Here is a 27,818-nt window from a genome sequence, read left to right as displayed (position 1 = left end):
CGCGGTCTGTCCCATGTTGAGTTTGCCGTGAACAACGGTCAGCCGTTCAATGTGGCCCTGGACGATCCGTTTGAGGATTTGTGTCCAATGGTCACATTGAAAAGTGCGGGATGCATCTTAACAATTCTCGATTAGGTAGGCGTATCATGGCCCGAAATTGCTGCAGTTGCTGAGGCTCTCGAGTAGGGACGCGCCTGGACATGGCTGCTGGCGGGCGCATTGCCGCCGTGAAAATCAACCCCCTGAGTACCTCGTGTAGAGTTGTTTAGGATGCGGTGGCCAACACTCGGCCCTCTGGGCTGTTCTCCCGTCCCCCTCGATTGTACTCTGACGTTTGCGCAATGCGATGCCCTGTCACGTCCAGCGCTTCAGTGGAGCCGGGATGCCCCTCAGCACCCTTCTGAAGGCACCAATTCTCGGGTGGCTATTCGCACGAACAATAACATGGCCCACTGACGAAATGGACGAGGGTCGTGGCTGCTCGAAACGCATGATGTGCATAGTTTACGTCGTGGAAATTCGAGGCAGGGGTTTTGAACAAGACGGTGCGGCCGACCGAGGCGGCTGCTCGTCGGACAATCTGGCAAGTTGTGGTGTGGCGTTTGGAAGGATCTTGTGCGTGCTGTGTTTTCTCCAAATTCGACCATGGAGCGCCATGTTGCTGTTGGTGTGGGGCGCTATCAGCCATGCTTTCATCCTGCGTCCTCGATGCAAACACATCGAGTTCAGCGTTCTCGCATGCCAAACGCACCATGATTGCGCGCTTGTGCAGTTGATGCCGTTGTCGAGGCCATGGCAATCTTTCGGTCCATTGTATCGACAAAATTAAGTATTTTTGGCGATTTTCGTGTTCAATTTGGAAAAATATTGACGGAAATATTCAATTGTCCACGTAGAATTTCGGTTGGTTGCCAAATATCTTTTCATGCGCGTTGTTCAATTTTGATCCGAGGTGATGTTGTTTTTTTGCCACCACTCTATATTTTGACAAGGACAGGTTGCGACAATACGAACGTGAGAGGGGTCCATTTTGAGCCGAGGATGTTCTTTCCAACCATATCTGGAGGCCGTACGACGGTCATCAACAAAGAAGGACGTCCGACGACGCACATATTTTGGTGGAATGTACTGTCCCTAGCGCGCGCAAAATAGCCCCATTGAAGATGGACCCAACCAAATGCATAAATTGTCCAGCAATGGCAGGAGAGACTATTTCGTCCAACACGGACAACCCTTTCCATCTCACATTCGAAACATGACGTGCTGGATCGAAGAGACGGGAAACGATGTGTGATACGTTGCGAGGGTCGCCGCAACTGGTCGTTTTACCCGGCGATCGCGAACAAACATGTTGCTGTGTGGACTGGGGATGCACCACCTCTGCCATTTACCTTGGTGGTCTCACTCCGTGTCGCCCGCACAAAACGCTCGTAAACATTTCGACCAATCACGATCCTATATTCGAATTTGGCACGGGAATATTCATCAATAAGCCAATCAAAGTCAGCACGGAGCCAATATTTGGACCAATGGCATTCCATTTTGACAATTGACGAGAAATACTTGGACGGTGCCAACCAACTCTTATTTACGGGCCAGGTCGACCGACCGACCACAAGCTGTTGCTTCAAGTCACGCCAGTGGCGCCTCGCCGACCGACAGTGTGTGGCGGCGATGTGGCGAGTACCGCGGCTTCGTTGGCGAAATCCCCCATGTACTGCGGGAATTCGACAAATACGAACGTTGATCTGGGGCGCGTTCAGAGGGCGATCGACCTGTCTACTGACGGACTGCCTCGACACAAGCTATATAGTTTGTACAGTCATGACACGTTGTGCAATGGGGGTGGCACCACTTCAAGATAGATTGGGCGCGATGGGTGTCACGTTGTAATCACTGCATTTGAATCTTGTTGGTGGAGCTCAGAAGAAGGAAGAGTTGGCATCGCAGTTTGGCACTGTTGTGCTAGCACCGCTGGTTCGGAGGTGTATTGGAGGGAGCAGTGGAGCATGTGTCTGGGGTGACAGGGTGGCCGAGAATGGCATATGATGGGGCTGTCGCCGCGACGCTGCCGGAACGAAGGGTGCCACCGACATGGTTGCGCTCGGTCGCTCCAACACGCAAGGCACCGACGAATCGCAACATGCAGACGTCCTAGAGACACGAAATTTTCCATGACGGCGAGTTCACGCGGACGACGAGAGAATAAACGAACCGTGGAGCCCCGCCTCGACACGCTGGAACCAAGCTCGGAGTGGTTCCCGAGGTTGCATCCGCTGCAAGCGAGCCGACCACAGACCACGCTCGCTTCGTCAACTTGTAGGTAGAGGGGCATTGCCGACCGGCTGCGATCTTGTCCCTCGTGTGGTACAAGCACCGATCTTGTACTTTGGCCAAGCGGCGGCACGATGGTTCTTGGCAGCGTTGCGTCGGCGCCATGTGATCCAACGAACGGGGTGTGTTGAGGGAATCTGTGTCGACGACTCGACTTCGTCGCCGGGACGACCACAACGAAGTGTGACCGCCATCGAGGGGTACTGGAATTCGTCAAAATCGAACGTCTGGACAGTGTTCCACAACAGCAGCCCCGACTGGGGCGTTTCTGTATGCAGGCAGCTTGAGCCGAGGCTTTCCAAAATGCCACGACCAAAGCCCGTGAATTTCTCGTCGCCCCAATTGGCATGCAATCTATACTGCAGGTCTCTTTGCAGCATGGAGCTGCCTAGCGCCGTCAAGTTGTCGCTGAGGAGGTGGTCGTGATGGATCCCCACCGTGTCGCAGTCACTCTACGATAGGTAACTCCCAACCGATATTCGATATTTGTGTAACGTTTAGACCGTCAAGACGACCGACACGGTTTTCTCAAGAATCGTATAAAACGTCGTCAAAATGGGCAGAAATTCACAAAGATTTCAAGGCAAAGCCTTTAACGCATCCAGTTAAACAGGTGATTCGAAATTTCACCCACAGCCGAGATATTTTCGAGCCCCCAACCGACACTTGGAACCACACTGCATCACCCACCACGCGCAGGGGTAAAATTTCCACAACTTGGAGATTGTGGACCAGCTAGTAGACTGGGAAAGCCCAGTATGGCGAAGTGCTCTTGTAGTATCGCCTGGATCCATCCTTAACTTCATTTCAACGGAGTCCTTCCCTCCGTTCCGTAGCCTTATGCGCTGTGTTTGTTGTGTACACAAACGAATTGCGACGTGGGCTTCCTTGCGCTGACATGCTTTCGTGCTTGTCAGCGATGACTTGACGGACCGAAGACTCCGTCCGATACACAGCGCCACGCTGTCGTCTGGACTTCAACGACAGGCCCACCTGGCAAGAATCATGAAGAAAATTCAATTTGCCGAGAAGGGAAAATTCAGTTCCCGCATGCAAATTCAAAAAAGTGCGACTTTACATAGCATATTTACCAACAGGCTACTACTACCACATATATGCCTTTCTAAGGTAGAGATATCCTACGGATACATTTGTCTGAACAATGACGATGCTGGCAAGCACAGAGCGATTCCCATGAAGACCAGCGACGAACTGCGGTCGATCACCCTCTCTTGCGCGTGGATATGATACAATATGTGTGTGGCCCACATCTTTGGCCACAACCGTCATACAATGCTCAGATCTGGGACGTGTAAGGCGACGCCATCCAAATTGTATGTGAATACCCCTGTTGGTCATTCTGACAAGAAGTTGTGTTGGGCGAAAGGTCTAGAATAACAACTCCGACAAGATTCCGCACACGAAGGAGGAAGCTCTCTCTAGATGTGCGGTCCCCTACTAGAGTCCGTTGCATGTGGTCATAAAACGTCACCTTGCTTGGCCAGCACGACTTGGCGACCGCCCCCTCCCACAACTGCCACCGACTTGGAAACCGATGTGGACATTGAAAGGAATGTTGGTAGTTCATGTTGGCAGGACATCTGTTAAATATTTTAGGTTAAGAGAATTTTAAATGAAAATGACAAATTTTCTGTTATAGAAAAAGGATGTTTTCGAAATAGGATGTTTCTCACGATCGTCCCAGTTGATCGTTCGGGAGGTATTTTTATTCCAAATCATCCACCGCGGCATGATTGGCTAAAAATCTCATATTGTGTGAGCCCCAGGCGGGTTTTAGTCCTCTCCATTCCAAAATTTCGGCGGCCCCAGCAACCACCTACCGCACCCGCCGTCCACGACGCCGCGCGGAGCGCGACAGCCACCGAGAGGTATGAATAAGCGACTTTCAATCTGTACTCATGTACACCAGTCTATCGTGCATTGAACGCTGCATCCTCCACGTCACGAGACTTTTAGCCAATCATACAGCGGTGGACAATAAAAATACCTCCCGAACGATCAACTTGGACGATCGTGAGAAATATTTCCACCGCTCGTTGGACGATCTGGAGAAATACCCTTCGAAAAAACGAACGGTTTTATCTCGTTAGTTGATGTTGCACCAAACATGCAGGGGTTCTCGTTTGGCAGGTTTATGTCGGACCGTCAACAATTTTGAAATGGCTGGTTTAGTAGCGTATTGCGTTGCAAGGACTGAAGGTCGCGTGATACACTCGCTGCCACTTACGCGGGCGCGAGTTATTACGAGGAGGATCGAATTCGTCTGACACTATTTCAAGGACGTGTGTCAACGTAAACGACTCGGTGAAGTGCGTTTTGGAGGTAGATACTTTCACAAAAGAAGGTGTATTGCACCCCGCAAGATGACAAAAGAAGATGGATTTTCCATCTTTTTTTGTGCGAATATCGCACATAAGAGAAGCCGACTGTGTGGTGCCAAATTGCAACAAGCATGAAGGTGGGCAATTGACTCGGCCGCGGGCGGCGCTGACGGTGATGCATGTAGGTCTTGGTTGCCGTCAAGCGCGTGGTGGATTATGCCGTCAAGGTCCGCGTGACGCCCACGGGCGTAGACCTCAACAACGTCAAGATGAGCATGAACCCTTTCTGCGAAATCGCCGTCGAAGAAGCGATTCGGTTGAAAGAGAAGAAGGTCGCGACGGAAGTTGTTGCGGTGTCGATTGGACCCAAGCAGGCGCAAGAAACGTTGCGTACGGCGTTGGCCATGGGGGCCGACCGTGGGATTCACATTGAAACGGATGTCCGCCTCGACCAGGACTTGCAACCCCTCGCGGTGGCCAAGCTCCTTGCGAAAGTCGTCGAATCCGAAAAGCCCGACGTACGTGTCCCCATCGACTGCGTCGCTAATGATACCCCATGTCATTAGTTTGTCGTGTTGGGAAAGCAGAGCATTGACTCGGATGCGGCGCAAACCGGCGCGTTCCTTGCCGGGTTGCTCAACTACCCCCAAGCGACCTTTGCGTCGAAGTTGGACATCGCCGACAAGAAGGCTCTGGTGCGGACGACTTCATTTTGTCCCCATGTCGTTGCTTCTATACCGACTGACGCATGATGCAGATCACGCGCGAAACGGATGCCGGCGTCGAAACGTTGGAATCGTCGCTGCCGTTGGTCTTGACCGCCGATCTGCGGTTGAACCAACCTCGCTATGCGACTTTGCCCAACATCATGAAGGCGAAGAAGAAGCCAATCGAGTCCAAGCCCATCGCAGACTACGGTAACAACCCGTCGAGTAATCGGTGCTCAAGTTTGTTGTTTGCGCAGGCGTCGACATCACCCCCCGCATCCAAACGATTCGAGTTGCCGAACCCACGGCCCGAAAGGCCGGGATCACCGTCCCTGACGTGGCGACCTTGGTTGAAAAGCTCAAGAACGAAGCTGCCGTCATCTAGACATCTTGATAACTACTTGAACGATGCCACGCTTCTTCTTCGTCGTCGTTCCTTTCCATCCCGTGGCCGCTCCATCGCCACCGCGGTCGAGATGAACGCATAACGGCGCGAGTCATATCCGGACTAGTAGCTACTACTATCGACGAGAACGCTTCCTACTAGTTATTGTACTACTAGTACTACTACTAGTCGTTGGAAACCGGTTGTGTTGGAGGATCAAGTGGATGCGTCGCCGCCGCTGCATTTCCTCCCCCGCAGCGTGATGGGTGTTGTGGCCGTTTGTGCCCTGACTAAAGTCGTGAGCTTCACCCACATCTCTTCAGCCGTCCACCAAGAACAAACTGTCACGAAGGAGGCCGTGGACAGAGTGACAATCGTTTGCACACGGCGCGCGACGGCGCGTTTCGTCACGTGTCCGCGTCGGCTGTGGTGGCCCGAGTTCCATGCACCGACGATGGCATGGAGACAGGACACACGGCGTGTTGTTGTGTGATGGAATATTTCATTTCGTGCTACTGCGTCCTACAGTGTTGGTCGCCATGTCGCGTCGACATTCGACGGGGTCGCGGTGGATCCTCGAGAGAATACTTGCGTTAGTCCCTGCCACCCCCTCGCCCACCCCTTCCCCCACGGCCATGGCCGCGCCCGCCACGCGTGGCCACGCCCGCGCTGTTGGTCTTGGCCACGGGCGTCACGTGGGACGGTCGGTGCTGGGCCGCCGTGAGCAGGTCGGAAAACGTCCGCTGCACGCAACGATGGACTTCCGCATATCTACCAAGACGCGCGTTTTACGACAGCATCGTCATCATGTGCGTCGTCGTCCCAACGTACGACGCCACCAAGACGGACTGGCCATCCCGCGACGACAGCAAAATTTTCTCGGGCGCGGCGCTGTCGAGTTTGTTGAGGCAATCCACAATGTGGCCAAAATCCACCACCGGTCGATTCAGTTCGTCGACCTAGACGTTCGACTCGCCATGATTCGCGTGCCCACCGGCAGCAGCACGTACTTGATGGAACACGTAGTCGCGGAACAACTGGAGCAGGTATCTGTCGCCAGTGTCGGCCCAGCTACGATCGTGATGGAGCTACCACGGCACAGTCAGTTGGACACGCCCATGACGAAACAAGACGTACGTCGGGCCGTTCGTTGACGAGCCCGAGCTTCAGCAGCAGGAGCAGCATGCGGCCATTCTGGTACTCGGAGCTCAGTTGGACCTCGTATTCGTCCGTGAGTCGACTCTGCATGTCGAGCGCAGCAAAGACATGGTCTTGGAGGGGACCGCTCAACGCTGTGACCTGGACTCGTGTGCTGTCAAGTCGCACCAGCGCGTCGCAGCGGGATGCGCACCGTATCAATCGTGTGGTCGAGCATGTGGATGACCACGTCACTGAGCGCTGGCGAGTATCGATCGCGCAGGTGGTCCACCATGTCGTGGTCTGCAGCACACAACAGCAACGACGCTGAAAACATCGCCACGTCATACTGCCAACGTACGAATCGATACATGCCAGTCGCGGCCGCTGGCGACGCTCAGCACGACTTTTCCCAGCGCCACAATGTCATCGCGCTGCCGTCAATGCACTGGTCAGTCGTGGCGTCCGCAATGGACAGTCCAAAACACGTGTGCACATGCCGCCGCCATGATGATGGACATGCCGCCGATCGGTGCCACCAAGCTCGTGCCAAAAGCAGCATCGATTCCAATCACACAACGCGATCGCTTCCGCCCCACACGGCACAACAGGCCGCCGCTCAACCCACGAGCACGCTGGCAAATACACGCCAGTCGATGATGCAATCGAAACCCACATCGAATACGAGATCGACGCGCCGTCGTCGTTCGATGCCACAAATCACATCCACACGGTGTGGCCGTACCTGCATGCTGTCGAGTCGAGGTTTGGACTTGAGGCTATCGTACTCGAGCACGTCGAGCACACCGAGTCCTGTGATTCGAATCCGATCGTGCGCTAGGATCGTAAAAGGCATGAGTCAGGCGGAAACGCGCGTGAGAACAAGCGTGCTGGCGATTCATTCGCTTCCGCCATCCAACACCGCGATGGAATCATGGATGACAGACGCATAAACGTACAAGTGAGCAACAAGCGCCTGGCGTGGATGCTCTTGCACGCGAGGTTCGCGCCATGCACGGCGCGAAGGGCCGCACACACTTGGGTCAACAGCGACCACAAAAACGCTTCACTTGGGGGCTCGACCGACGACATGGGCACTGGATTCATGTACTTTTGGTGCACACTGACGGCGCCAGGAAAGAATTCGCACAGAAAGAAGAGAGCTACTCGTGGACGACGTCAGGCATGGCAAAGTTGACGCGTCGAGTTTCCGCGACGACCCGTATGCACACTCGAATCGTCCACCCGATCGCTCGGGCGATTCAACAAATGCAGCAGCCACGTCATCACACAGACTAGGAGTCGACATCCACGGCCGCTCGGGGTCGGCGCCACAAACGTACCCCCATGGGACACAAACGCGCGATGCAGCGGCACCATGGCCGCGTGGGAAACGCGCTTCCACATGTCGACGGCTTGCTGGACAATGGCTGGCGTTGTTCGTACGTTCTCAATGCGGCGCAGCGCGTACGTCCGGCCATCCGTCTCGCTCAGGACTTTGTACGAGTGCGACGGGTACCCAAAGCTCCCCGCCACGTTGCGGTGGGACGTCGTTGTGTTGTCGAGGGGCCACATGCAGACAAACTGGGACGGAATTTCCTTGTACCGCTCGTCGCCAGGGTCGACCTGGCGCACCATTTCGTCGTGCTGGGCGTCGAGTGTCCGTCGAATCGATGGTGCCAACGCAAGCGACGCCAACGATCGCCGGGTCGCTACGATCGGGCTACCATCCAACCACACACCATCAGGTCCAACGATGAACAACGCGCATTGAAAGCAAACACCAAGCGCCGCGCACAGTTCTTTCCGCACACTCGCTCCGCTCCACCGAAGCAGTGGACGCGGCGTGCATGGCCGCATTCGCCGCCAATCTTACAACACACCTTTTTTTTCGTTGAAACACAAAACTTGATGCACGGCGTGCACTGGGCCATGCCGTCAAAATGCACGCCATCGATGTGTACTCGAACAACCCAGCGCCCGACAACCACACAAACGACAACTCCAAGCACGACGTACGATGATGGATAGAGCGCTGAGTGGTGATGGGGAACGTGTGGCGAAAAACGATGGGGTCCTGGGACGTGGCCATTCAGGCCGTGGTGCTGGACCGTGTCGACGCGCAAGGGCTGCTGCTGTGGGGCATGGCCATGCGAATACCCCAGCGGTGGCTGCGACGGCCCGGCTAAATGCAAATTTGCCGGCGGAATCGGAGGTGTAGCCCCTGTAACGAAGCCATCGTGAGGTCGTTCCAACAGTTGGGGGACGGTACACCAACCTCCTGCCGCGTCCGGAACGTAGTAGAAGCACCCGCCATGAGATACCTGCTGCACTTGGATGGTTATATGCATCTTGTGCATGAATGAATCGAAGTACTTGAACAAACGAAGCGGCGGGCACCGCGTCCGTTGCACTCGACGCATTGGACACAGATCGTTGTTGTTTCGGCACGAACGGAGCCGCGGTGGACGTGAGATCGGACGAGACGAGCGGCGACGTGGTCAACGGACTACTTCGTCGAACGATTCCACCTGTGGTACGGCATTCGAATACAGTGACGCGACTTGACACGAGCGGACCTGATGCAGTGGTTGACGGGGACTGCCAAGAGCTGTTATCGTGATTGCTTCCGTTGCTGTTGACGTGGGCTACATGCCGAAGATGACCACGACGAGCGTCTCTCGCGACGGATGCAACATCGGATACCTGACGACGACTTGACGGGAGATGTGTACAATCTATGAAACACACCAGGATAAGCGTCGCATGCGTGTAAACTCGACAAAGAGGATGCGTGGCCGCGACACAGCGTTGTCGTTCAGATGAAGCGTACAGATTCGACACGTACCTGGAGGTCGGCATGGCGTTAGATGACGCGCCATCTATCCACGTCGTCCAAACACGATGTTGTGGCCATCGATGCACCTAGCGAGGACCCACGTACCTCCAAGCCGACTACCCCTACAAGAGCAACCAACGTGAGACGCGGCCGGAGTGCCGGCGGAAGGTACTTGGACTGGGAAGACATTGCCGTCGACACCAGCAGATATCTTGTGTGGCGCGGCGTTGGAACGAAAACCGATACATTATGGGGCACATTGGGATTGGACAAAATTCATGGACTTGGAATGCTTCATTGGTCAAAAATATAATTTTCACGAGATATGATTCGTCCATGCAAAATATCTGCATGTAATTGGTCAAATTTCATTTTGTATGGCCGCTCGAAAATTCCTCTGCAAGTTGCCCTGGGCCCGTGGGGGTCCCGTTCGACGATTCTACGCCTGATAACGTTCTTTATGTGAGCAAGACGCACGCAGATCTTCCTTTGGCACTGCAACGCGGGCCTTGCCATGGTTGCGCGATTCTTAAACGAGGACACAACGAATGAAAAGGATGATGCTGCATCCATTGTCTAAAAAAATATTTTCGAAATCGCACGTTTTCGAAAATATTGGGCATATATTCTTGGTTTGGACAAATTCAAGGATATCGCGATACAATATAGTATCACACAATCCGCCGATGCGCATGACGTCGCGTGGGCGAAGGGACGGATAGCAAAGCTATTCCATTCATATAGATGCTGCTGTCGCTCCTAGCGATCTAGGGCTACTAGCTCTAGAACACGTCGTGAAGGACGGTCTACGCCTTGTGGGTGACCTTGCGCGCCTCGGGCACCTTTAGCACAACTTTCGTGACATGGCCGTACATCATGTTGAGAACGGCGTCCTTGTTCTTGTTGTAATCTCCCCTATCGTGTGCATGAGCCCTCGTTTCGATCAGGATCGATCGTACGTCATTTTTTGGATCTCTTGGTCGGTCTCCTTGTCCATGATGGTCGAATCATCGCCCAACAGCTACGCATTCCATGACCCCCTGTCGAACTCGCGCATCTTCGCAACATACAGACGTACATCTGTCGAGTTCATCTGAAACACTTGATCTTGTTGACGGCGGTAGGCCGCAATTTCAGCTTCAGCTTCCGCCTTGGCTTGCTTCAAGCGGTCCCCTCGTTCTACCAAGACGCAGCTTACACTTGAGGCCATGCATGGGATGAAGAAGCCGTAGTACCTTGTCGAGCTTCGCTAATGATCTTGGACGCCTTGGTCTCGGCCGCCATGAGCTCCTTGATGCTTTGGTTTGCCGCCATCGTACTTCGTCTTGAATTGACTTGATGGGGAACAGGTGGGATCGACGGAATATCCGGACTTCATTATCCGGATCACTTCTGCACCCCAGAGTTTGCATTCGTGTCCGAAATATTTGTTAAAAATTTCACATTTTTTACACGAAATCGCGACGGAGCAGTGCCGCTCCATAACAGCCGACCCTGCGATGCGTCCTCCACTTGGTTCCAGCAACATGGTCGTTGAGCGCCGTCCGTGCTTGAGCATCGTTGTAGTTTCTGGTGGAAGGAGTACTATGAGCTCACACGACGACAAAGATGGACTCGGAATCACTTGTGGAAGCCGTCGCCACCACCTTCGACTCTACGAGCCGTGTGGGTCATCGCGGGAATCATCCCTCGTCGTGCAGAACAGCCTCCCCCTTCCTTGGGATTCACGGCAAAAGGACACTGTCCTTTGTTAGTAGATGTGCTGTCGCCCGTATGCATCACGCACTCGCAATCGTTGTTGCCCATATTCGCCCGACATGGGGAACGGCGCGAAATGCCCCTTTGTTTGGCATGCAAACGTGCCGTTGGACGGCGTGGCGAGCGTTCTTCAGGACAAAGAACTGAACAAAGTGGACGTACATGTGCTAAAGGGCCGCCCACTTGCCAACCCCCATGAACGGGCGCAATTTATCCCCGCACTTGTCATGCTGAAAATGGATGCCAGTCAACAACGATGCCAGTTCGTCGTGGATTTGGACGAGAGCACCTCTACAAAGTACAGCGTCGGTTAGCCCGCAGCCCGAAAGAATGGAGTGCTGTGCCCGACGAGCTACGACACCCGGGCACGATGCATGGATTCGAGTGACACGGGCATGTGGTCCACAGGTTGGCAACGCACGTTGTTGCATCGTGCTCGACTCGACCAGGTAACCCTCCCACCACGCCCTGCTTTGGCGTTTTCCCGCCACGCATCCACCAACAAGACATCTTCAAAGAATCGTGATGTCGGAGATCCTGCCAGCGAACCCGCGTTGCTGCATCGTGCGAATGATGTGGGAATCGCGTGTTGCGGCGCGCGCTGTCCCTTGTACTACGACATCATGCGCCAGAGTTCACGCGGCCGCGTCGTGCATGTGCCCCTAGTGCCATGCTTGGGCTCCGGCATTTGAAACGGCACCATGAAACCCACGGTCGAGAGCTGGGCTACATTTCGCGACGCGGCCGACGCATCTGAACACACCCACATCACAGTACACTCGAGGAGGATGCATGCGACATAACAAACCGGATGGACCAGGCTTGCATGCGCTCGACGACTCGATTCAAGTGGTCGAATTAAGAATCGTGAACGGCGCCAGCACCGACGTCAACCGTGTGATTGCTGTGCTGACGCGATGGGCCCGACTGCTCGTGCGATGGCTGCGCCAGGCAAAGCCATGCCTGGAAAGACCGCGCCGCATGAACGAAGGTGCATCTTCTCCAGTGGGTACTTGGCATGGTGTGTCGCAGGAACGGGCAAGCGGACCGCTACTGCAATGGATGCCACACAAACGTCGCAGCAGCCACAAAAGATGCACGGGTTGTGTCAGGTGGAGGTATCACCTGGGTGCATCTCCAGCGCGAAACCCCACCGCCGCCAGGTCTCGACGCCGTACCATCGACTCTGCATGTGTGCCGACGATGGCGCAGGATGCGATGTATGCATGAACGGATCGCCAGTGTTTGCGTTGCTGACTTTGGCACCGAGTGCTCCTGTGGCATCAAGGCAAGTTGACGACGTTGCGTGTGCTGGCACGTGTGTGTGCCTCGTCATCGTGGCCGTCGGTGTCGTCACCTTGGGCTCCATGACGTGCAAGGGCCTTCTCAACGACGATGCGACCGTGTTGTTTTCGCTTAAATTACGAGTTACAGCTCCATCGGATGCAGCAGCCGTGTGTGCTGCGATGACGTCGCTGCGCCGTGGTCGGGATGGTGCATCCTGTCTTCTGTGTACGAAGGCGTGGGCCTTCTTCGCATGTGGCTCTTTGGGACAGACATCGACGAAACTCGATCCACGGGGGCGGCGTCTCCATCAGCGACATCGTGGGATGTTGACAAGTATTGTTTCGTCCGTTCGTGGACGCACACGACGGAATTTTCATGGCCCGAGCAAAACGCAAAGTGCCTGGACAACGGCATCAGCAACGACTGCCATGTGACCTCATACCGCCCGCACGTACCGCTTGGCTTCCGAGTGGCACTGCGGCACCAAACACTTGATCCAGCCAGTGTGGTGGTACCGGACCTTGGATATTGCAACCCATCGGCGGTGTGGCTGGTGGTACGGGCCGGTGGTCGTCGAGGCGGCGCGCAAGTCGGATGGTTTCGGAACTGGTCCACCCATGGACACGTGGGACGTTGTCGGGGTCGTCGGGGTTGGCGCAGGGGACAGTGCCATGGGTGGTCGACGTGTTGATGTGGTGTTGCTGGTCGTGCGTGGAGGAGATGACGAGATCGTGGGGGCAGTTGTCGTCGCTGGCGTTGAATCTTTCGTTGGCATCGTGTCGCGCATGTGGTAGAGGCACAGGCCGCCCGACTTGCTATAGCGACGGCACGCGTCGATGCGGCATGGTTGGGGCATGGTCAAATGAACAATACGAACAACACGTACGTCGATGCCACGGCGACCTTTTGAACCGACGCCGTCGAGAACATTTGACCGCCGTTACCACTGGCTCGACCCTTGGACAAGAACAAATCGCAGCCACGGGTCGCGGAAAAAGATCGAGGTCAGTTATTTTGGGCCGCGGGCTGCGACCAGTTGACGGCCTCCACGGGCGCCTCCACGCCTTGTCACGTCACTGCTCGTTTCACGCACTACTGCGGTCTGGGCTAAATATACGCCGTCGGCAATGTAATCCTCGATGGTCCTTCGGCCATGCTCTGGACGACGGGCCAACATGCCAACGATCGTCGACTTGAGCCCTGCACGCGTACCTGAAATCGAGGTGTCGGCCGATTTGTTGGGCGGCGACTCGGTGGTATCACCAAGGGGACGCTGTTCTCGGCGGGCGGTGGGTATTCGAGGTAGAAGAGATCGTGCGATCGCCAGGCCTTGCTGTACTATTCATTCGACTTGATTCGTTCGATCGAGGGCCGAGCCCCACGAGAGCGACACCACGTTGCGATGGACGAGCTCGCGTTGCAACGACATGCGACGATGTAGCCACCTCGAACGTGCCGCTGGCGCTCACTACACAGGACCAAGTGTTGCAGGGAACGCCTGCGATTTACAGCTCGACACCTCGATCTGTTTCGAAAGCCACGTGAATGGAAACGTACATTGTTTGAATGCTCCATGTCCATCGCGAGGTGGGAGGAGGCCGGTCGAGGGTTGGATATGCCTGTATCGGTTGTCCCCAAGCTTTGAATGGATGGTTTCGACGCGCTGTGTCAAGGTTTGCCCGAGCTTGGCATACGCAACGACTTGCCAGCCAGCCTTGGAACGACTGGCGTGGCGGGTTTTCAACATGGCGGGCTCATGCATCCGTGGTTTTCCTTCTTGGACAGCACGACCGCGTGCCATGACGTGGTTTGAATTCACGGGGACGTGGATGGACCATGCCGCCATCAGCATGTCGTGGCTCGATGGAGCCCAAACTCCATGCCTCGGTCAACGATGTTTCACATTCGTTTCCGTCCTCGGAATGTCCTCGACATCACGATTCAAGGCACAAGCATTCGCCACGGGGATCGCATTGTGTTGTGGCGCCCGACCTCGATGCACCAGCTCTGCGAAAGTGGACGAACCGTCGACAGTGAGCAAGTAGATGTCTCGAGCGGACTTGCCACGTCGAGCTGAGCCCGCACGATTTTTTTGGCGCGAGCTTCGCCGTGTGCAGCCGCTTGATCGAGTGCGCGGTGACCAGACTCCTTGCCACGACATTCAACGCTTGCATTTAATAAATCGGACTCAAGAACGACTAGTGTACATCCAGGGGACTCAGCGCGTGATGGAGCTGGTTGATGCGGTGACCGGGACATGTGACGTGGATTTCGCTGCGGGAATCGTGTGCACAGTCATGTCTCGGGGTTCAGCAAGGCAGCAATATTCATGGGACTGGTGGCGCCGCTGCGCAAAGGGCCACTGGTCATGGACTGGGGGCCACGAACGGGTGGCAGCGTCACCACCAAGTCTGCGATAGCCAAGTACGCGTTGGGCGAGTGGGGCGCACGTGGCGACAAGATCGGTTGCGCGACACCTTCTGAATCCGAGTTGGACACGACGGACGACGACGACGACGACGAGTTCGAGCTCACGCTGGTGGTGTTGCGAACCTGTCGCGCCAAGTTGGCCTGGTGTCCTTGCTTGACGCGTTCTCGGTACTCCTTGATTCGGTCCTTGTTCTTGATGTAATACGCCTTCATTTGCGCCCGTTTCTTGTCTCGGTTGCGAGCGTCCCATGCCTTCTTTTGGGCCGCAATGCGCTCTTTGTGCACTTGGCTGTACTCCTTGGCGTGCGTGATCGCCTTGGCCTTGTTGCGGTCGTACCAATCGCGTTGGCTCCTTGCGCGCTTCGTGGCGGCTCCTTCGACGGGCTTGTCGACTGCGTCCATGGGGGACGCTCCCGGCTCGACGGGGTTGGTGGCTGCGTCCATGGGGGACGCTCGCGACTCGACGGGGTTGGTAGCTAACTCCATCTTGGCACGCACGCGTCGGGGGGGGGGCGGCGCTCGGCGTCCGCGGGCAAAATCCAAACTGACCATTCGTAGAGCGGAACGACAAAAGTACGTCGGAACCTCGTGAATTCAAGCGCGATTCAGGCGGCGCCTCGTCGATGTAACGTTTGAAATAGGTCAAGCATATGCTGAATGCAAGCTAATGTTAAAATAAAATTGAAATTCAGGAACGTACAATAATCCAATCCAGATACATTTGACTACAAAAGCGTCGTTTCGTACCATACTCGTTCCGCCATCTTGACCAGCAACATGGGGCGCCAGGCCGCTGAAATGTTGCGCTGCCGCGCACCACCGGGGGCTTGCAGCCATCCATCCTTCCACGAGCAGCCCCAGCCACAGATCGTGGCTCTGTCGTAGCATCTCGTTCCACGTGCGCGTCCGCTTGTGAACGAAGCTGGCCTGCACAGCCCCGGCACCAACAGCATGATTCGTGCTCTTCGTCACTCCAATGACGGGGCAGGCCAAGGGGGGGCATCCACCAGCAGACACACCACTCAACAAGGCGAGGAGAATCCAGATCCACCACTTTATATAGATGCATGTCTTTGCCATGACGACGAAATGAAAATTGTGGGTGAGTTGTCCCTGCAGTTCGACTTCGTGGCCGTGTCAGGTCGTTCGATTCAGCGCACCCGACGATGTGCATGCGGGCAAATTGGTCGGCACTTTTTTCGCGTGCTCCATCCGATTCACCCAAACTAGTCCAACGTGGAAATTCCACGCCGATGTGGCCAAAAATGTTTTTGTCCTAGGACTGAGCACACAAAGGTTGGAGTCGCTGCCGCAACGCGGCCAAGTCGTCGAGATAGACGACCGCACTGCATGAATGACGGCTTGTGTGGATGGATTCGCTTTTCGGCGAATTCATCTTGACCTTTGGGAAAAACGCGACCGGGCATCCGCTACATCGCATGACCATGGTGGGGATGCCCAGCGACCATGCCACTGAATGCTGTGCTCAGTCCCGTCCGACATCGAAACAAGACGAGCGCCGTCCTTGAGCCTTGCAGCGACCCTTCTGTTCGTTTGATACTGGCGCAAGAGCAAGATATGCTACATTGCCGTGTTTGCGCTGGGTTTCATACCAGGATGCAGAGTCCACCACCACGCCAGGTAAACTCGTCACACGTCTCAAATGTCTATCTCACAAGTCTCAAATGTCCGCATACCAAACGCTCCAGGATACAAGTTAGCTCAAAACCGCGCCGCCACGGCCGACACATGACGAGGGAAGTAAACAATCATGATGAAGCCGTTGACAGTGGAAGAAAATGGACCAGAGCCGTATTCATGCGATGGCGTTGGATGGCCACGATCTGTCGTGGTTCTCGAGTATGCGATCGCAATGTCCTCGGTAGGACGGGTGGGGCACTGCATGCCCGCCACTAGATCAAAATATCGGCTTGCGCTCCATCCTACATGTTGGACTCCAACGCGTATTTCGACGTTGTTGCGCATGGTGGCCATCCTGCTGAAACAGATCACAACTGTGGCCGCATGAGTTGAGTGGGTCCGTAGTTCACGTGCTGGTCATGTGTCTCGAATCGACGTGGCACGATGGCCATCCGTTCAACGTCGCGCGGACAGACGCTTCGGAAACACATGGCCCACCCCCCCATTCGTTCGGGTCGCTGTCACTTTGCCACGCATGTGTAGAACCCGATGCATCGTCCAAACTCTACCAGGAGCAGACGTCGGTCTCTCTCTTGTCCTGTAGCACCGCTCCGTTTTGCTCCAACAACCCCCAAAGCGCGCGACCGTTCCATGGTCCAGCCGAGACACAAGTCCAAAAGTCAACCATGGAGATGTCCTGCGCGGGGTCCAGGGACCTATTCGTCCTCACTGACGTAGGCCGTCAAACACAACGGAGACAATAGCACCGTTGTTTGTCGAGTCGTGCCCCGTTCGTTTCAACGGGGACCAACGCACGATGGCACTGACCGCGCCAGTGGTTTCGAGCCCGTCTTCCCTCCCCGTAGCCATGGCGGGACACGTGTACCAGCAGTCGACGGCATTTCGGCGGGAGGGCGGAGGGAGCTGGCTCATGAACTCTTCATTTCTACTAAGCAAAGCGAGGGCAGCACTGCTCTTGCCAGGTCGAGAACTCCCCGCCGCCTGCGTCGTGGGGCAGCGCCACGCAGCTTCACAAGAGTTGCCGGGCATTCGGTCGCTGTTTCTGTTCGCCATCGGTGCGACCAGCAATACGGATAATTATCCGGAATCCGTCGTTTTCACCGTTCTGAAATTCGCCGTCGCTGACACGGACACGATGGCTGCGCGGCGCCGGTCGTTGGCGCATCCGTTGCTGCTGCTGGCCATCGCGCTGTGCTGTATGCAATGCGTTGAAAGTCTCAAGCAGAAATGGTCCTTCACGGAGGAAACGAGGCGGCAGTTCCTCATCGAGCGCTTCGGATTTGATGTGGGTGGGCACATGGACGTCCAGGTGGACATCCCGCTCTTGTCGCAGGCACCGCGAAGCAGCCTCCTCTTCGTGCACGTACGTTGCATCTTCCGCCGCCGTGGCGTCGCATATGCTCCCCTTCCCTCATGAAACATGCAGGAAGACGACCTCGTGGACGACGCGGCATCGTACTTCACCCAACCGTTCAACGAAGACTTGTGTCTCCTTGATAACCAAACGGCCACCGACCGCATGGACTTTGCCGATAGCACGACATGGCATTTGTCCCACACGGTCGTCACCCCCGGCTTTTACTACCTCATGTTTGCACACTGCGGCGACACGGACACGAGCCTCACGTTCTCGGTACCGCGCGTGCCCCTCATGCGGCGCATCATTCCATGCATCCACGGTCGTAGATGGAAGCAACGTTCTTGAACCCGAATTCCAACTACTTGTCGTCTGGGGACGCGGCGGTGCCGTTGATTTACCTCGTCACGAGCGTTGTGTTTGGCGCCGGCGCGTGTGTGTGGGGCCGGACGCTGCAGCAAAACTCGCCGCACATCCACCACATCCATCACATGATGACGGGCCTCTTGCTGCTCAAGGTACCGATCGCATCGTGCCGTGCTGCTCGACTGTGTCATCGAGCCAGCGGCAACGTCTTGACTGTGTGCCGTAGGTCGTATCTACCTTTTGCGAAGCCATGCGGTTCTACTACATGAAGCACCACGGAGACACACTCACGTCGTGGAACGTGGTGTTTTACGTGTTCATGTTTGTCAAAGGCATGGCGATGTTTGTCGTGATCTTGCTCATCGGGACGGGGTGGTCGATCCTGAAGCAGCACTTGAACCGGACCGAAAAGAACGTTGTGTTTGTCGTGCTGCTGCTGCAGGTACACGGAGGACATCGATGCTGCCGCGCTGTGTGTGTGAGATTGCGCGATGTCCGCCATGCGTGCCCTGGCCAGCGTGCGTCGCATGGACTTCGTTCGGTCTGGACGACGATTCACGTGTCGGTGGCCATGGCTGGCGCATTCGCCATATCGACTGCCATGGCTGGCGCTCCGCGCGCATGCTCGTACGGATGCCGTGTTTGCGCGTGACGCGTGGGGCGAGCAGTGGCCTCGAGCCACGACGGAGGGTTTTTGCGCGCGTGGTGCCCATGTGTTGTTGGTGCTTGGATTCAAATGACCGTCGGCGACTGGGTGCGTTTGTAGGTGGCGATCAATGTGGCGGTCGTTGTGCTGCAAGAATCCAGCGTCGGGACGCAGGCGTGGGTCCACTGGCGCGACGCGATGCACGTCCTCGACATTTTGTGCTGCTGCGCGATTTTGTTTCCGATTGTGTGGAGCATTCGCCAACTCCGCGACACGGCCGCCGTCGATGGCAAAGGTGGGATGTTCATTCGTTTGCAGCGATGGCCACCACACAGTCGCGAACCATCCATCTCACGCGCGTATGTGTTGTGCATAGCCCAAATCAACCTGCGCAAGCTGACTCAATTCCGAGGGTTTTACGTAGCCGTCGTCACGTATGTTTACTTTACTCGGATCGCGCTGTACTTGCTGGCCGCGAGTGTGCCGTATACGATGGTAGGTCGCCCGTGGGCATTCGATGATTCGTTTTTCTTGTGTGAGTTTGTCATCTGGCGGTGTGGTGGCTCGATGCCGCAAGTGTGTACGGGGCTGGGTGATGGCAGTGGTCGTCGCTGCGGGGCTCTCATCGTGCCATGCGCCAGACGTGGGTGACCGTCGCGGTGGCCGAAGCGGCCGCGCTCGTTTTCTACGCCTACACTGGGTACGCCATGTTCGTGTTTGATGGGACGACCCCGCCATCATCTCGACGTGTGTAGGCGAAAATTCAAGCCGCAAACGGCGCATCCGTACTTGGCGCTGCACACGCAAGTGGACTTGGTGCGTCGGATCGCGTTTTGGCGCGTCATGACTGCGCGTAGGACGAATTTGGCTTGGACGACCATGAAGTGCTTGACGTGACGCGCGGCCACGATTGGAGCCCGCGCCGTGGAAGCGCCGCGTCGACACCCCAGTCGGCCCCGAGTCCGCCGCCGACGCCGCATGTTTAGCACGTATAAGGCGGGTGTGCCGCCCGCGACCTACATCGAGCCATGTTTTTGATACTTCATCCCAACTCTTGTCCCCCGACGATGTCGAGTGCCACCAGTATGCTCCATCGACCTCTTCTCCATGCCCACCGCACACACACAAACAATGGTCGCGTTTCATCTTCAACGCAACGGGATGCCGCTGTGCGATGGATGGATGGCATGACCACATGGAGTTCTCAGCGCAGCAAGCGCGTCGAATATCGACATGCCGACCGGCTCCCGCGAAAGATCGCGCCGATGCTTGGCGTCCCAATGTGGCGTCGCACGCGCCAGGAACATGCCAACGGCCCACAGGAGTCAAGAGTGCTCTAGCCACAATCACACACTGCATGCCACCACTCGACAGAGTGTTTTCTCTCGACGCGACTTCGCGAACGACCCATCGCGCGTTTATCGAAACTTAACGCTGCTTGCTAAAGTACGCCTTCGAGTCGGTGGGGTTGGCGACCATGGTGGCGGCGCCGGGCGTCCACCCTGCCGGGCACACTTCGCCGTGCTCGTCCGTGTACTGGAACGCTTGCACGAGGCGCAGGGTTTCGTCCACGTTGCGGCCCACGGGCAAGTCGTTGATCGTGATCTGGCGCAAGATGCCCTTGGGGTCGATGATAAAGAGACCGCGGAGCGGCACGCCTTCGTCGTCGCCGTCCTCGATCAAGACGCCGTAGTCGCGCGCAATCTTTTTCGTGATGTCGGAAATCACGGGAATGTTCATCGGGCCGAGGCCGCCGTCGTTGCGCGGGTGGTTGATCCAAGCCAAGTGCGAAAACTTGGAATCGCACGACGCCGCCAGCACGACCGTGTCGAGCTTCTGGAACTCGGCGATGCGGTCCGAAAACGCAATGATTTCCGTCGGGCACACAAACGTAAAGTCGAGCGGGTAGAAGAACAGCACGACGTACTTGCCCTTGAAATCGGACAAGCTCACGTCTTCAAACTCACCGTTGACGACGGCCGGCGCGGTGAACGCGGGCGCGGGCTTGCGGATCGTGGCTACCATTGAAACTTTTGGAAAATGGGCGCCACTTGCAGGCGAGGGAGCCGTCGAGTGCCTGTCGCACCAAAGAGTGGCCAGCGACACGCACGCAGCCAATTCGTTTAAAATAGTCCCCATGGGAGGAATGTTTCCGTTTTTCAAGGACAACCACCCGTTTCATTCCGTGTTGTGAGTCTATGACGCTGCCCATCGAGGACTCTCAACAGGTAGTAGACACGTTGCGGCATCCACGTATCCGGTGTGCATTTCAACCGTGAACACGACGGAGTACTTGAATTGGACTCGCTCGTGGGTGTACGATATCGGCATGCTGTGTGTTGCTGGGCGCCATTATGTGACCATCGCAGGTGTGGCTTTCTATGAGACAGATCGACGAGAATGGCATGTCGACGGCGGCGTTTCCGTAAAAAGAGTACAAACCCATTCATCTGGATAGTTCCCCCGCCAAACACGACCTGGTCGACGGGGGAGGGACAAGCGATCAAATCCAGTGTGCGGCGACGTCAGTCGCGTTCGGGTTCGTCGTGTTTTGCCATGGCCCTGCGAACGGTACCGCGACGCGTTCTTTCCAGGGCCATCCTGGACGAGCCATTTCGTTGGGGCATGCCCGTGACCTTGTATAACGGACACACGTCGTTGCTTTGTACTACTTTAACGACGTTGCCGACAGCATGTCGAGAGCACGGCGCGATGGGCGTGGCCACACTCCCCGCCGCGCCACGTGCCAGAGATCGTGGGTGAACGTTCGAGAAGGATTCACATCGAAACGCGACAACCGCGCGATACGCTTTCCGACGCTGGAACGACGTTCCTCTGCCTTCGGCGACATTCCGGACCCCATGGCCGTTCGTGCCTGTGCGTTGTTGCGATGGCATCGCGTTTGGCCCGATCGGACAGTTTGCAAACGCACATGGCGACGGCGAACCGTGCGCTCGCCCCTTGTAGCCCCCGATGGCAACCGTCTAGCCCATGGCGATGCGCGTGGTTTCGCCGGCCAAAAGCCACTGCACCACGTCATGGATGAACAATGATTGGCTGGCGCATTGGCTACGCAGTTGACGCAAGCACTGTCCCCTCCAGCCATGGTAGCCACGATCCGCAAGCCCGCGCCCGCGTTCACCGCGCCGGCCGTCGTCAACGGCGAGTTTGAAGACGTGAGCTTGTCCGATTTCAAGGGCAAGTACGTCGTGCTGTTCTTTTACCCGCTCGACTTTACGTTTGTGTGCCCGACGGAAATCATTGCGTTTTCGGACCGGATCGCCGAGTTCCAGAAGCTCGACACGGTCGTGCTGGCGGCGTCGTGCGATTCCAAGTTTTCGCACTTGGCTTGGATCAATCACCCGCGCAACGACGGCGGCCTCGGCCCGATGAACATTCCCGTGATTTCCGACATCACGAAAAAGATTGCGCGCGACTACGGCGTCTTGATCGAGGACGGCGACGACGAAGGCGTGCCGCTCCGCGGTCTCTTTATCATCGACCCCAAGGGCATCTTGCGCCAGATCACGATCAACGACTTGCCCGTGGGCCGCAACGTGGACGAAACCCTGCGCCTCGTGCAAGCGTTCCAGTACACGGACGAGCACGGCGAAGTGTGCCCGGCAGGGTGGACGCCCGGCGCCGCCACCATGGTCGCCAACCCCACCGACTCGAAGGCGTACTTTAGCTCGCAAAACAAGCGCAAGGCCCATTGAGAACCGACGACAATAACACCCATGGAATGTATGGATATCGAAACCAGTGTGCCTGATGTGTGTGTGTACTCGGAGTGCTTTCTGCTGCTGCTACATACTTCAAGCAAAACGCTGCAGCGAACTATGTACTGAAGGAACGACCTGCAGTGCCGAGGCCCCATGAACGATTCGATCGCGGACGCTGCGATGGATCGTCCACAACACACACTGTCAATGCGGTCGTCCCAACCAACCGCGGATCGTCCAAGTGTGCTCTGTGCAGCCTTCGCAGTAGTGTTGTGCTTGCAGCACCGTTCATCACGCGAGGGAGTGGTCGAATTATTGTGGAAACTCGACCCGCACGACGATTGTGTCGTTCTAAACATAGCAACATGGCAACTATTCTCCCTAATCTTCAAGGCAGGCACATTTCGATGTGGGGCATGCCACTGGCCTCGTCGACGACGGCGCCGGCAGGTGGGCGGCAGGCCAAGGTACGCTTCCGCGATCGTCTGGGGTTACAACACATCACGGGTCACGCCAGAAAAAGAAGCGACCGACCGAGCTCCCTGCGTCCGAAGTCGAGCGAAAAGCAGCGCTATACAACGTAGGGTGCCCCAAGAGCTTTCCCAGCACGCGGAAATGCAAGCCTCGCCACCGACTGGCCCTCCACCAACTCGTCCAAGAAGACGCCAATGGTGCTGATGCCAGCGACATGCCCCAGCCGCCCTTTCAGGTAATTGTGTGCTCTCGCCATCGATGTCATCAACAGGTGCGGTCGCGCTGGCGCAGGGACGGCCACCCGCGGGTCATGTCGGGTTTGTCCAGGACCTTCAAACGACGGTGCCGGACCGCCACCGAGTGCCAACTCGAGGCGACTGGAAACTGGGGCGGAATAACTCAGCGTCAAGGTGAGTTTTCCATGTTGGCGTCGCTGACACTGGCGGGCGCGTCGAGCGGACGGTGGCGCCCGAGCGAGTCGTTTTGGGGGGGGGCTTGTGCACCAACTCCATCGATCGTACATGGTTTCACCGACAACGCATGTGTCGACTAGCTTCAAGCTGAGCGCAAGTGGAATCGACGGTCTCCTCGAGCCGAGCGACGCAGCCCGGGAAGTGGTCGCGGCAACGTGTCCGACCGCAGAGTTTCGCAACCTGCTCTTAGCCTACCCCCCCGCCGACGTAACCTTGGCCCCGTCGTGATATTTTGCTCACCCCATGGACAGGTGAACCACGTCGCCAAGGCACTAGCCAGCCCTGCTCAGGACTGGGTCAAGCCGCGCGTGAGCCGTCCGTGCGACTCGTACCACAACAGCGACTGTCCGGGGGGATGGCCCAAAGGTTCAACCGACAACAATCACGCGGCAGACGCCCCCGACCCCGAGACGCCGTGGGTCCCCCCAAACTCGCCACATCGTACCGATCCGGCCAAATCAAAGCATGCCCGCTCGTCATTGAACCCGACGGCTCTTCGGGACGCCCAGGGAAGCGCGCGCCCGCCGTACGTCCTGCCCACCCGCACCGTCGACACCTTGCTCCGTCGAGCGCAAAGCGCTGGTGCGTCGTTGTCCGACACATTTCTCGTGGCATGACCGCATCCCAGAACGCGGCCACAACGCCGTCCGTGCCCGCATCCACTGGCACAAGAATCCCGCGCACATGTACTCGCTTCCCGTCGCCTCGTACGATGTCGTCGACGTGCTAGAACAGCATGGACATCCTTGGAACGTCATGGCGATGACGTTTGTGTAGGCCGTCGAGAAGTTGCCGACTCGGCCTCGACGCGTTGGCATCCGACCCCAGCATCGACGCGCAACACAAACCTCGGTCGACGACGACCCGACCCAAGTCGGCCGTGCACTTGATGAAACACGCCATCCAAGTCGCAGGGGCCAAACTGCGGTATGTCATGCTGTCGTTGTGAGTTTGACCACGTCCATCGCGTCAACCACGCAGCCCCAAGACCGCCCGCATGTCGTATCTGAAAACCGCGACCGTATACTGCGTCGACACGCCTGAAACCAACACAGTACGTGCGCGCCGGCGGCGCGTCCTCCGCCCCCTAGCTCCGACAACGACATGACGGGGTGGCGCAGATGGAAGAGTACGCCCGCAAGATCCAGGCCGAGAAGGACCGCCGCAAGAACGTGGTGCATCGCAAACAAGCCATGCACCGCATCGTTCGGTGCGGCGCCCGTCGTCGACGATCGATCGTGACCGTGGCGATCCGTAGATACAATTCCATCACGGAGCGGTCCGTCGAGTACATTTTTCATTGCTTGCGACACCAAGCAATCGAGAACGTCCCGGTGCATCTCCGACCAACGTACGAATCGATCGACGTGGACGAGTACATGCGGTTCGTCTTGCCGTCGTTGCGCGCGATGCTTTGACCGCACTGCCTGCAGGCTCGTCCACTTGGACGATGACGACCGTCCGTTCTTGAATGCCCAGCCCAACGGCTACGACGCGGGATGGGACCGCACGGCGTTGGGCGTGCTGTGGGTAAGAAGGTCGAGAGTGGGGGCGGCGCGCGTGGGGTGGTTTCATCGGTCGATCCAGGTCGACCGCGCCCAGTTTACCAAAGCCGTGCAGTGCTTGAAAATGACGGCGACCGACGTGAATGTGCTCTTCAACGTGTTGGACTTTGATCTCGACCACAAGATCGAGGTACGCCGCCCCCCCTTCTCTCTCTCTCTCGCGGGCCACATCACGCTGCGCTGCGACAGATCGGCCAAGTGTGCCGGGAAATCCGAACGCTGCAAATGGCCAAGGTCAAAAAGCACGTCCCAGACCTCATGCTTGGTGGCCACCGCACCAAACTCCGCGACACATAGCGTTGCACGAGCATGTCCACCCCACGAACACGAGATCGTTGGCGCGAGCCGCCAGCCACGGCCTTCGTGTCCACCCCTGTGCCCTGCATCTCTCGGCGTCCACGCGGACGCCACACGTGGCAGCGACTGGCCACATCACTTCATCACGTCCATGAATCGATTGTTGCGTGGGGGGGGGGAGGTCGAGTTAGCTGCCTGCACGTCGTTTTCGTCCAAAGATGGTGCTGACCAAGCTCGACTCGGAGGGGACGTTCTGCGGGAGGTCAACCGCCGCCCCGCTTACCCCAACAGAGGAGGACGGGGCATCGCATCCCCCCATCTTGTTGCGTGGGGGGGGAGGTCGAGTTGGCAGCCCGCAAGTCGTTTTCGTCCAAAGATGGTGCTGCCCAAGCTCGACTCGGAGGGGACGTTCTGTGGGAGGGGGAGGTCAGCCGCCGCCCCGCTTACCCCAACAGAAGAGGACGGGGCATCGCATCCCCCCATCGAAACGCCACACGTGGCAGCGAATGGCCACATCACTTCATCACGTCCATGAATCGATTGTTGCGTGGGGGGGGGAGGTTGAGTTGGCTGCCTGGACGTGTCCAAGCTCGACTCGGAGGGGACGTTCTGCGGGAGGTCAACCGCCGCCTCGCTTACTCCAACAGAGGAGGACGGGGCGTCGCATCCCCCCATCGAAACAGTGGACGCACGAGTGGTCGGTCCATGCGAAGCTGCATCCGAGTGGCTCGTGCCTGCCGAACGCCTCCCCGCAATATACTACTCTTGATCCATTCCAATGAAAACGATTGGTGGAAAATGTTTTGAAAATCCATTTGGATTGGTCGATCCACGTTTTTGCAAGCGTGGATGCAGCATGTACACTTTTGATTGGCTGAAATTCGCACGCGTCGCCCTCGGAACACGCGAGATCAAGCGTATGGGCGATGGCGGCGCGTCGGCATTTTCGAGCATGGACAGCACCGCGCTCGAGGGCCCTGTGCTCGTGTACCTCGTCGGATGGCCCGGCACCGGCAAACAAACTATTGGTCACGCCATGCAGCGGCTAGTCCCGACATGCCACTTTTTCTCCAACCACCACGTGATTGACTTGGCCAAAGCGATCGCGGGACCACGCGGCAGTGCGTCGCCGTCGTACCAGCGCATTCGTGGCGACGTCCATGCGAACGCTGTCGACCTGCTCTTGAGCCAACTGCGCGCGACAAATGCTCCTGCCATCATGACTGGTGCCCACGCCGGCGGAGCAGGCGACGTCGGCGTCTTTGGCAACGTTTACGCGGCGGCGACGCACGCGGGCATCCCCGTCGTCGGTGTGTTGCTGCGGTGTTCGCTGGAAGAAAACAAACGCCGCGTCGCGACCGACGAACGCCAAGGCCGAAAGCTGACCAACCCCGACGACCTCGACACGATTTACGCGACGAAAACGCTCTTCGACGCAGTGCCCCATCCGATCGACTTGGACGTGACACAAATGAGCCCGGACGAAGCGGCGCACTGCATCTGGACGCATGTGCGCCACGTACGCAACAACTTGCCATGAAGTGTAGCCAAGAGCGTGGAAATGACCTGTGGTATATACCAGAGTGTGACGCTCTTGCATCACGACAACGTTGCTAGCTTGGGATGGAGGGACGGCCGCTGGTGTGCTGGCCTCGACGCAGGCAGCAGCAGCAGCGCCGCCTGGATGGCTGGAATGCACGTGCAATGCGCACACCTTGCCCTGAATTGGGCTCGACGCCATGAAAAGACCCGCGTTTGGTGTGAGCGCCACATCTTACGCGGAGGCCATCGAAGAGGATACTCGACCGCGTTTGCCGCAACGCGCTTCCCCACGCGAACTCCTCCCCACGACGTGGCACCTTGAACCGCGATTCAAAACGTGCGCACGGACTCGCTCCATCATGTTTCCTTTGGCGACGATGCGCAGTCGACCAAAAACGAAATGGCTGCCATGTGTGCATCCAACGTGAGAACTAGATGTATTGACCGCTGCTGGACTAGAGTCGGGGTGGTGGCACGTCGCTGACAGGCACGACC

At 57.1% G+C, this 27,818-nt stretch overlaps 10 protein-coding genes across 14 annotated transcripts; 5 read left to right on the top strand and 5 right to left on the bottom strand.

Moving 5' to 3' along the window:
• Positions 1-4,769: 4,769 nt before the first annotated feature.
• On the top strand, positions 4,770-5,859 carry H310_12647 (hypothetical protein). Its single transcript, XM_008879803.1, has 5 exons — positions 4,770-4,813; positions 4,862-5,194; positions 5,243-5,371; positions 5,434-5,593; positions 5,641-5,859. The coding sequence occupies exons 1-5, from the start codon at positions 4,808-4,810 to the stop codon at positions 5,766-5,768; spliced, it is 756 nt and encodes a 251-aa protein (XP_008878025.1). The 5' UTR covers positions 4,770-4,807; the 3' UTR covers positions 5,769-5,859.
• A 372-nt stretch (positions 5,860-6,231) lies between these two features.
• H310_12646 lies at positions 6,232-9,949 on the bottom strand. Of its 2 annotated transcripts, XM_008879801.1 has the most exons (17): positions 9,917-9,949; positions 9,850-9,866; positions 9,754-9,787; positions 9,612-9,643; positions 9,485-9,553; positions 9,282-9,436; positions 9,184-9,232; positions 8,925-9,129; positions 8,249-8,628; positions 7,865-8,068; positions 7,651-7,742; positions 7,267-7,339; positions 7,120-7,208; positions 6,906-7,067; positions 6,779-6,856; positions 6,600-6,727; positions 6,232-6,539 (listed from the first exon to the last, which is right to left on the bottom strand). In XM_008879801.1, exons 1-17 carry the CDS (start codon positions 9,931-9,933, stop codon positions 6,362-6,364), a joined length of 1,962 nt encoding a protein of 653 aa, XP_008878023.1. In that variant the 5' UTR covers positions 9,934-9,949; the 3' UTR covers positions 6,232-6,361. The 2 variants fall into 2 exon arrangements, with proteins under 2 accessions (XP_008878023.1, XP_008878024.1); XM_008879802.1 differs by having other exon boundaries at positions 6,232-6,727.
• Positions 9,950-10,359: 410 nt separating this feature from the next.
• Positions 10,360-11,080, bottom strand: H310_12645 (V-type ATPase, G subunit). The gene is made up of 4 exons (XM_008879800.1): positions 10,980-11,080; positions 10,823-10,923; positions 10,704-10,765; positions 10,360-10,659 (listed from the first exon to the last, which is right to left on the bottom strand). The coding sequence occupies exons 1-4, from the start codon at positions 11,056-11,058 to the stop codon at positions 10,551-10,553; spliced, it is 351 nt and encodes a 116-aa protein (XP_008878022.1). The 5' UTR covers positions 11,059-11,080; the 3' UTR covers positions 10,360-10,550.
• Positions 11,081-12,887: 1,807 nt separating this feature from the next.
• Positions 12,888-13,733, bottom strand: H310_12644 (hypothetical protein). Its single transcript, XM_008879799.1, has 2 exons — positions 13,245-13,733; positions 12,888-13,189 (listed from the first exon to the last, which is right to left on the bottom strand). The coding sequence occupies exons 1-2, from the start codon at positions 13,643-13,645 to the stop codon at positions 12,931-12,933; spliced, it is 660 nt and encodes a 219-aa protein (XP_008878021.1). The 5' UTR covers positions 13,646-13,733; the 3' UTR covers positions 12,888-12,930.
• Positions 13,734-14,938: 1,205 nt separating this feature from the next.
• On the bottom strand, positions 14,939-15,750 carry H310_12643 (hypothetical protein). Its single transcript, XM_008879798.1, has one exon. The coding sequence runs from the start codon at positions 15,703-15,705 to the stop codon at positions 15,085-15,087; it is 621 nt and encodes a 206-aa protein (XP_008878020.1). The 5' UTR covers positions 15,706-15,750; the 3' UTR covers positions 14,939-15,084.
• A 2,236-nt stretch (positions 15,751-17,986) lies between these two features.
• Positions 17,987-20,301, top strand: H310_12642 (hypothetical protein). Of its 4 annotated transcripts, XM_008879794.1 has the most exons (9): positions 17,987-18,244; positions 18,308-18,514; positions 18,568-18,756; positions 18,831-19,046; positions 19,371-19,545; positions 19,627-19,745; positions 19,892-19,950; positions 20,006-20,066; positions 20,108-20,301. In XM_008879794.1, the coding sequence occupies exons 1-9, from the start codon at positions 18,017-18,019 to the stop codon at positions 20,234-20,236; spliced, it is 1,383 nt and encodes a 460-aa protein (XP_008878016.1). In that variant the 5' UTR covers positions 17,987-18,016; the 3' UTR covers positions 20,237-20,301. The 4 variants fall into 4 exon arrangements, with proteins under 4 accessions (XP_008878016.1, XP_008878017.1, XP_008878019.1 ...); XM_008879795.1 differs by having other exon boundaries at positions 20,006-20,301; XM_008879797.1 differs by having other exon boundaries at positions 19,627-19,950.
• A 307-nt stretch (positions 20,302-20,608) lies between these two features.
• Positions 20,609-21,362, bottom strand: H310_12641 (peroxiredoxin). Its single transcript, XM_008879793.1, has one exon. The coding sequence runs from the start codon at positions 21,273-21,275 to the stop codon at positions 20,679-20,681; it is 597 nt and encodes a 198-aa protein (XP_008878015.1). The 5' UTR covers positions 21,276-21,362; the 3' UTR covers positions 20,609-20,678.
• A 628-nt stretch (positions 21,363-21,990) lies between these two features.
• H310_12640 (peroxiredoxin) lies at positions 21,991-22,966 on the top strand (the record flags this gene model as incomplete). Its single annotated transcript, XM_008879792.1, has 1 exon — positions 21,991-22,966. Exon 1 carries the CDS (start codon positions 22,355-22,357, stop codon positions 22,964-22,966), a length of 612 nt encoding a protein of 203 aa, XP_008878014.1. The 5' UTR covers positions 21,991-22,354.
• Positions 22,967-23,337: 371 nt separating this feature from the next.
• Positions 23,338-25,858, top strand: H310_12639 (hypothetical protein; the record flags this gene model as incomplete). Its single annotated transcript, XM_008879791.1, has 12 exons — positions 23,338-23,439; positions 23,490-23,681; positions 23,738-23,856; positions 24,000-24,126; positions 24,171-24,501; positions 24,548-24,626; positions 24,697-24,846; positions 24,901-24,973; positions 25,041-25,129; positions 25,178-25,303; positions 25,353-25,614; positions 25,674-25,858. 12 exons carry the CDS (start codon positions 23,338-23,340, stop codon positions 25,779-25,781), a joined length of 1,758 nt encoding a protein of 585 aa, XP_008878013.1. The 3' UTR covers positions 25,782-25,858.
• An 875-nt stretch (positions 25,859-26,733) lies between these two features.
• On the top strand, positions 26,734-27,321 carry H310_12638 (hypothetical protein; the record flags this gene model as incomplete). The annotated part of the gene is made up of 1 exon (XM_008879790.1): positions 26,734-27,321. The coding sequence occupies one exon, from the start codon at positions 26,734-26,736 to the stop codon at positions 27,319-27,321; it is 588 nt and encodes a 195-aa protein (XP_008878012.1).
• Positions 27,322-27,818: the final 497 nt, after the last annotated feature.

Source organism: Aphanomyces invadans (assembly GCF_000520115.1).
Source record: "Aphanomyces invadans strain NJM9701 unplaced genomic scaffold supercont1.41, whole genome shotgun sequence".
Lineage (NCBI taxonomy): Eukaryota > Oomycota > Saprolegniomycetes > Saprolegniales > Verrucalvaceae > Aphanomyces > Aphanomyces invadans.
The sequence above is the reverse complement of the archived record's forward strand: the minus strand, read 5'-3'. Positions and strand labels throughout refer to the sequence as shown.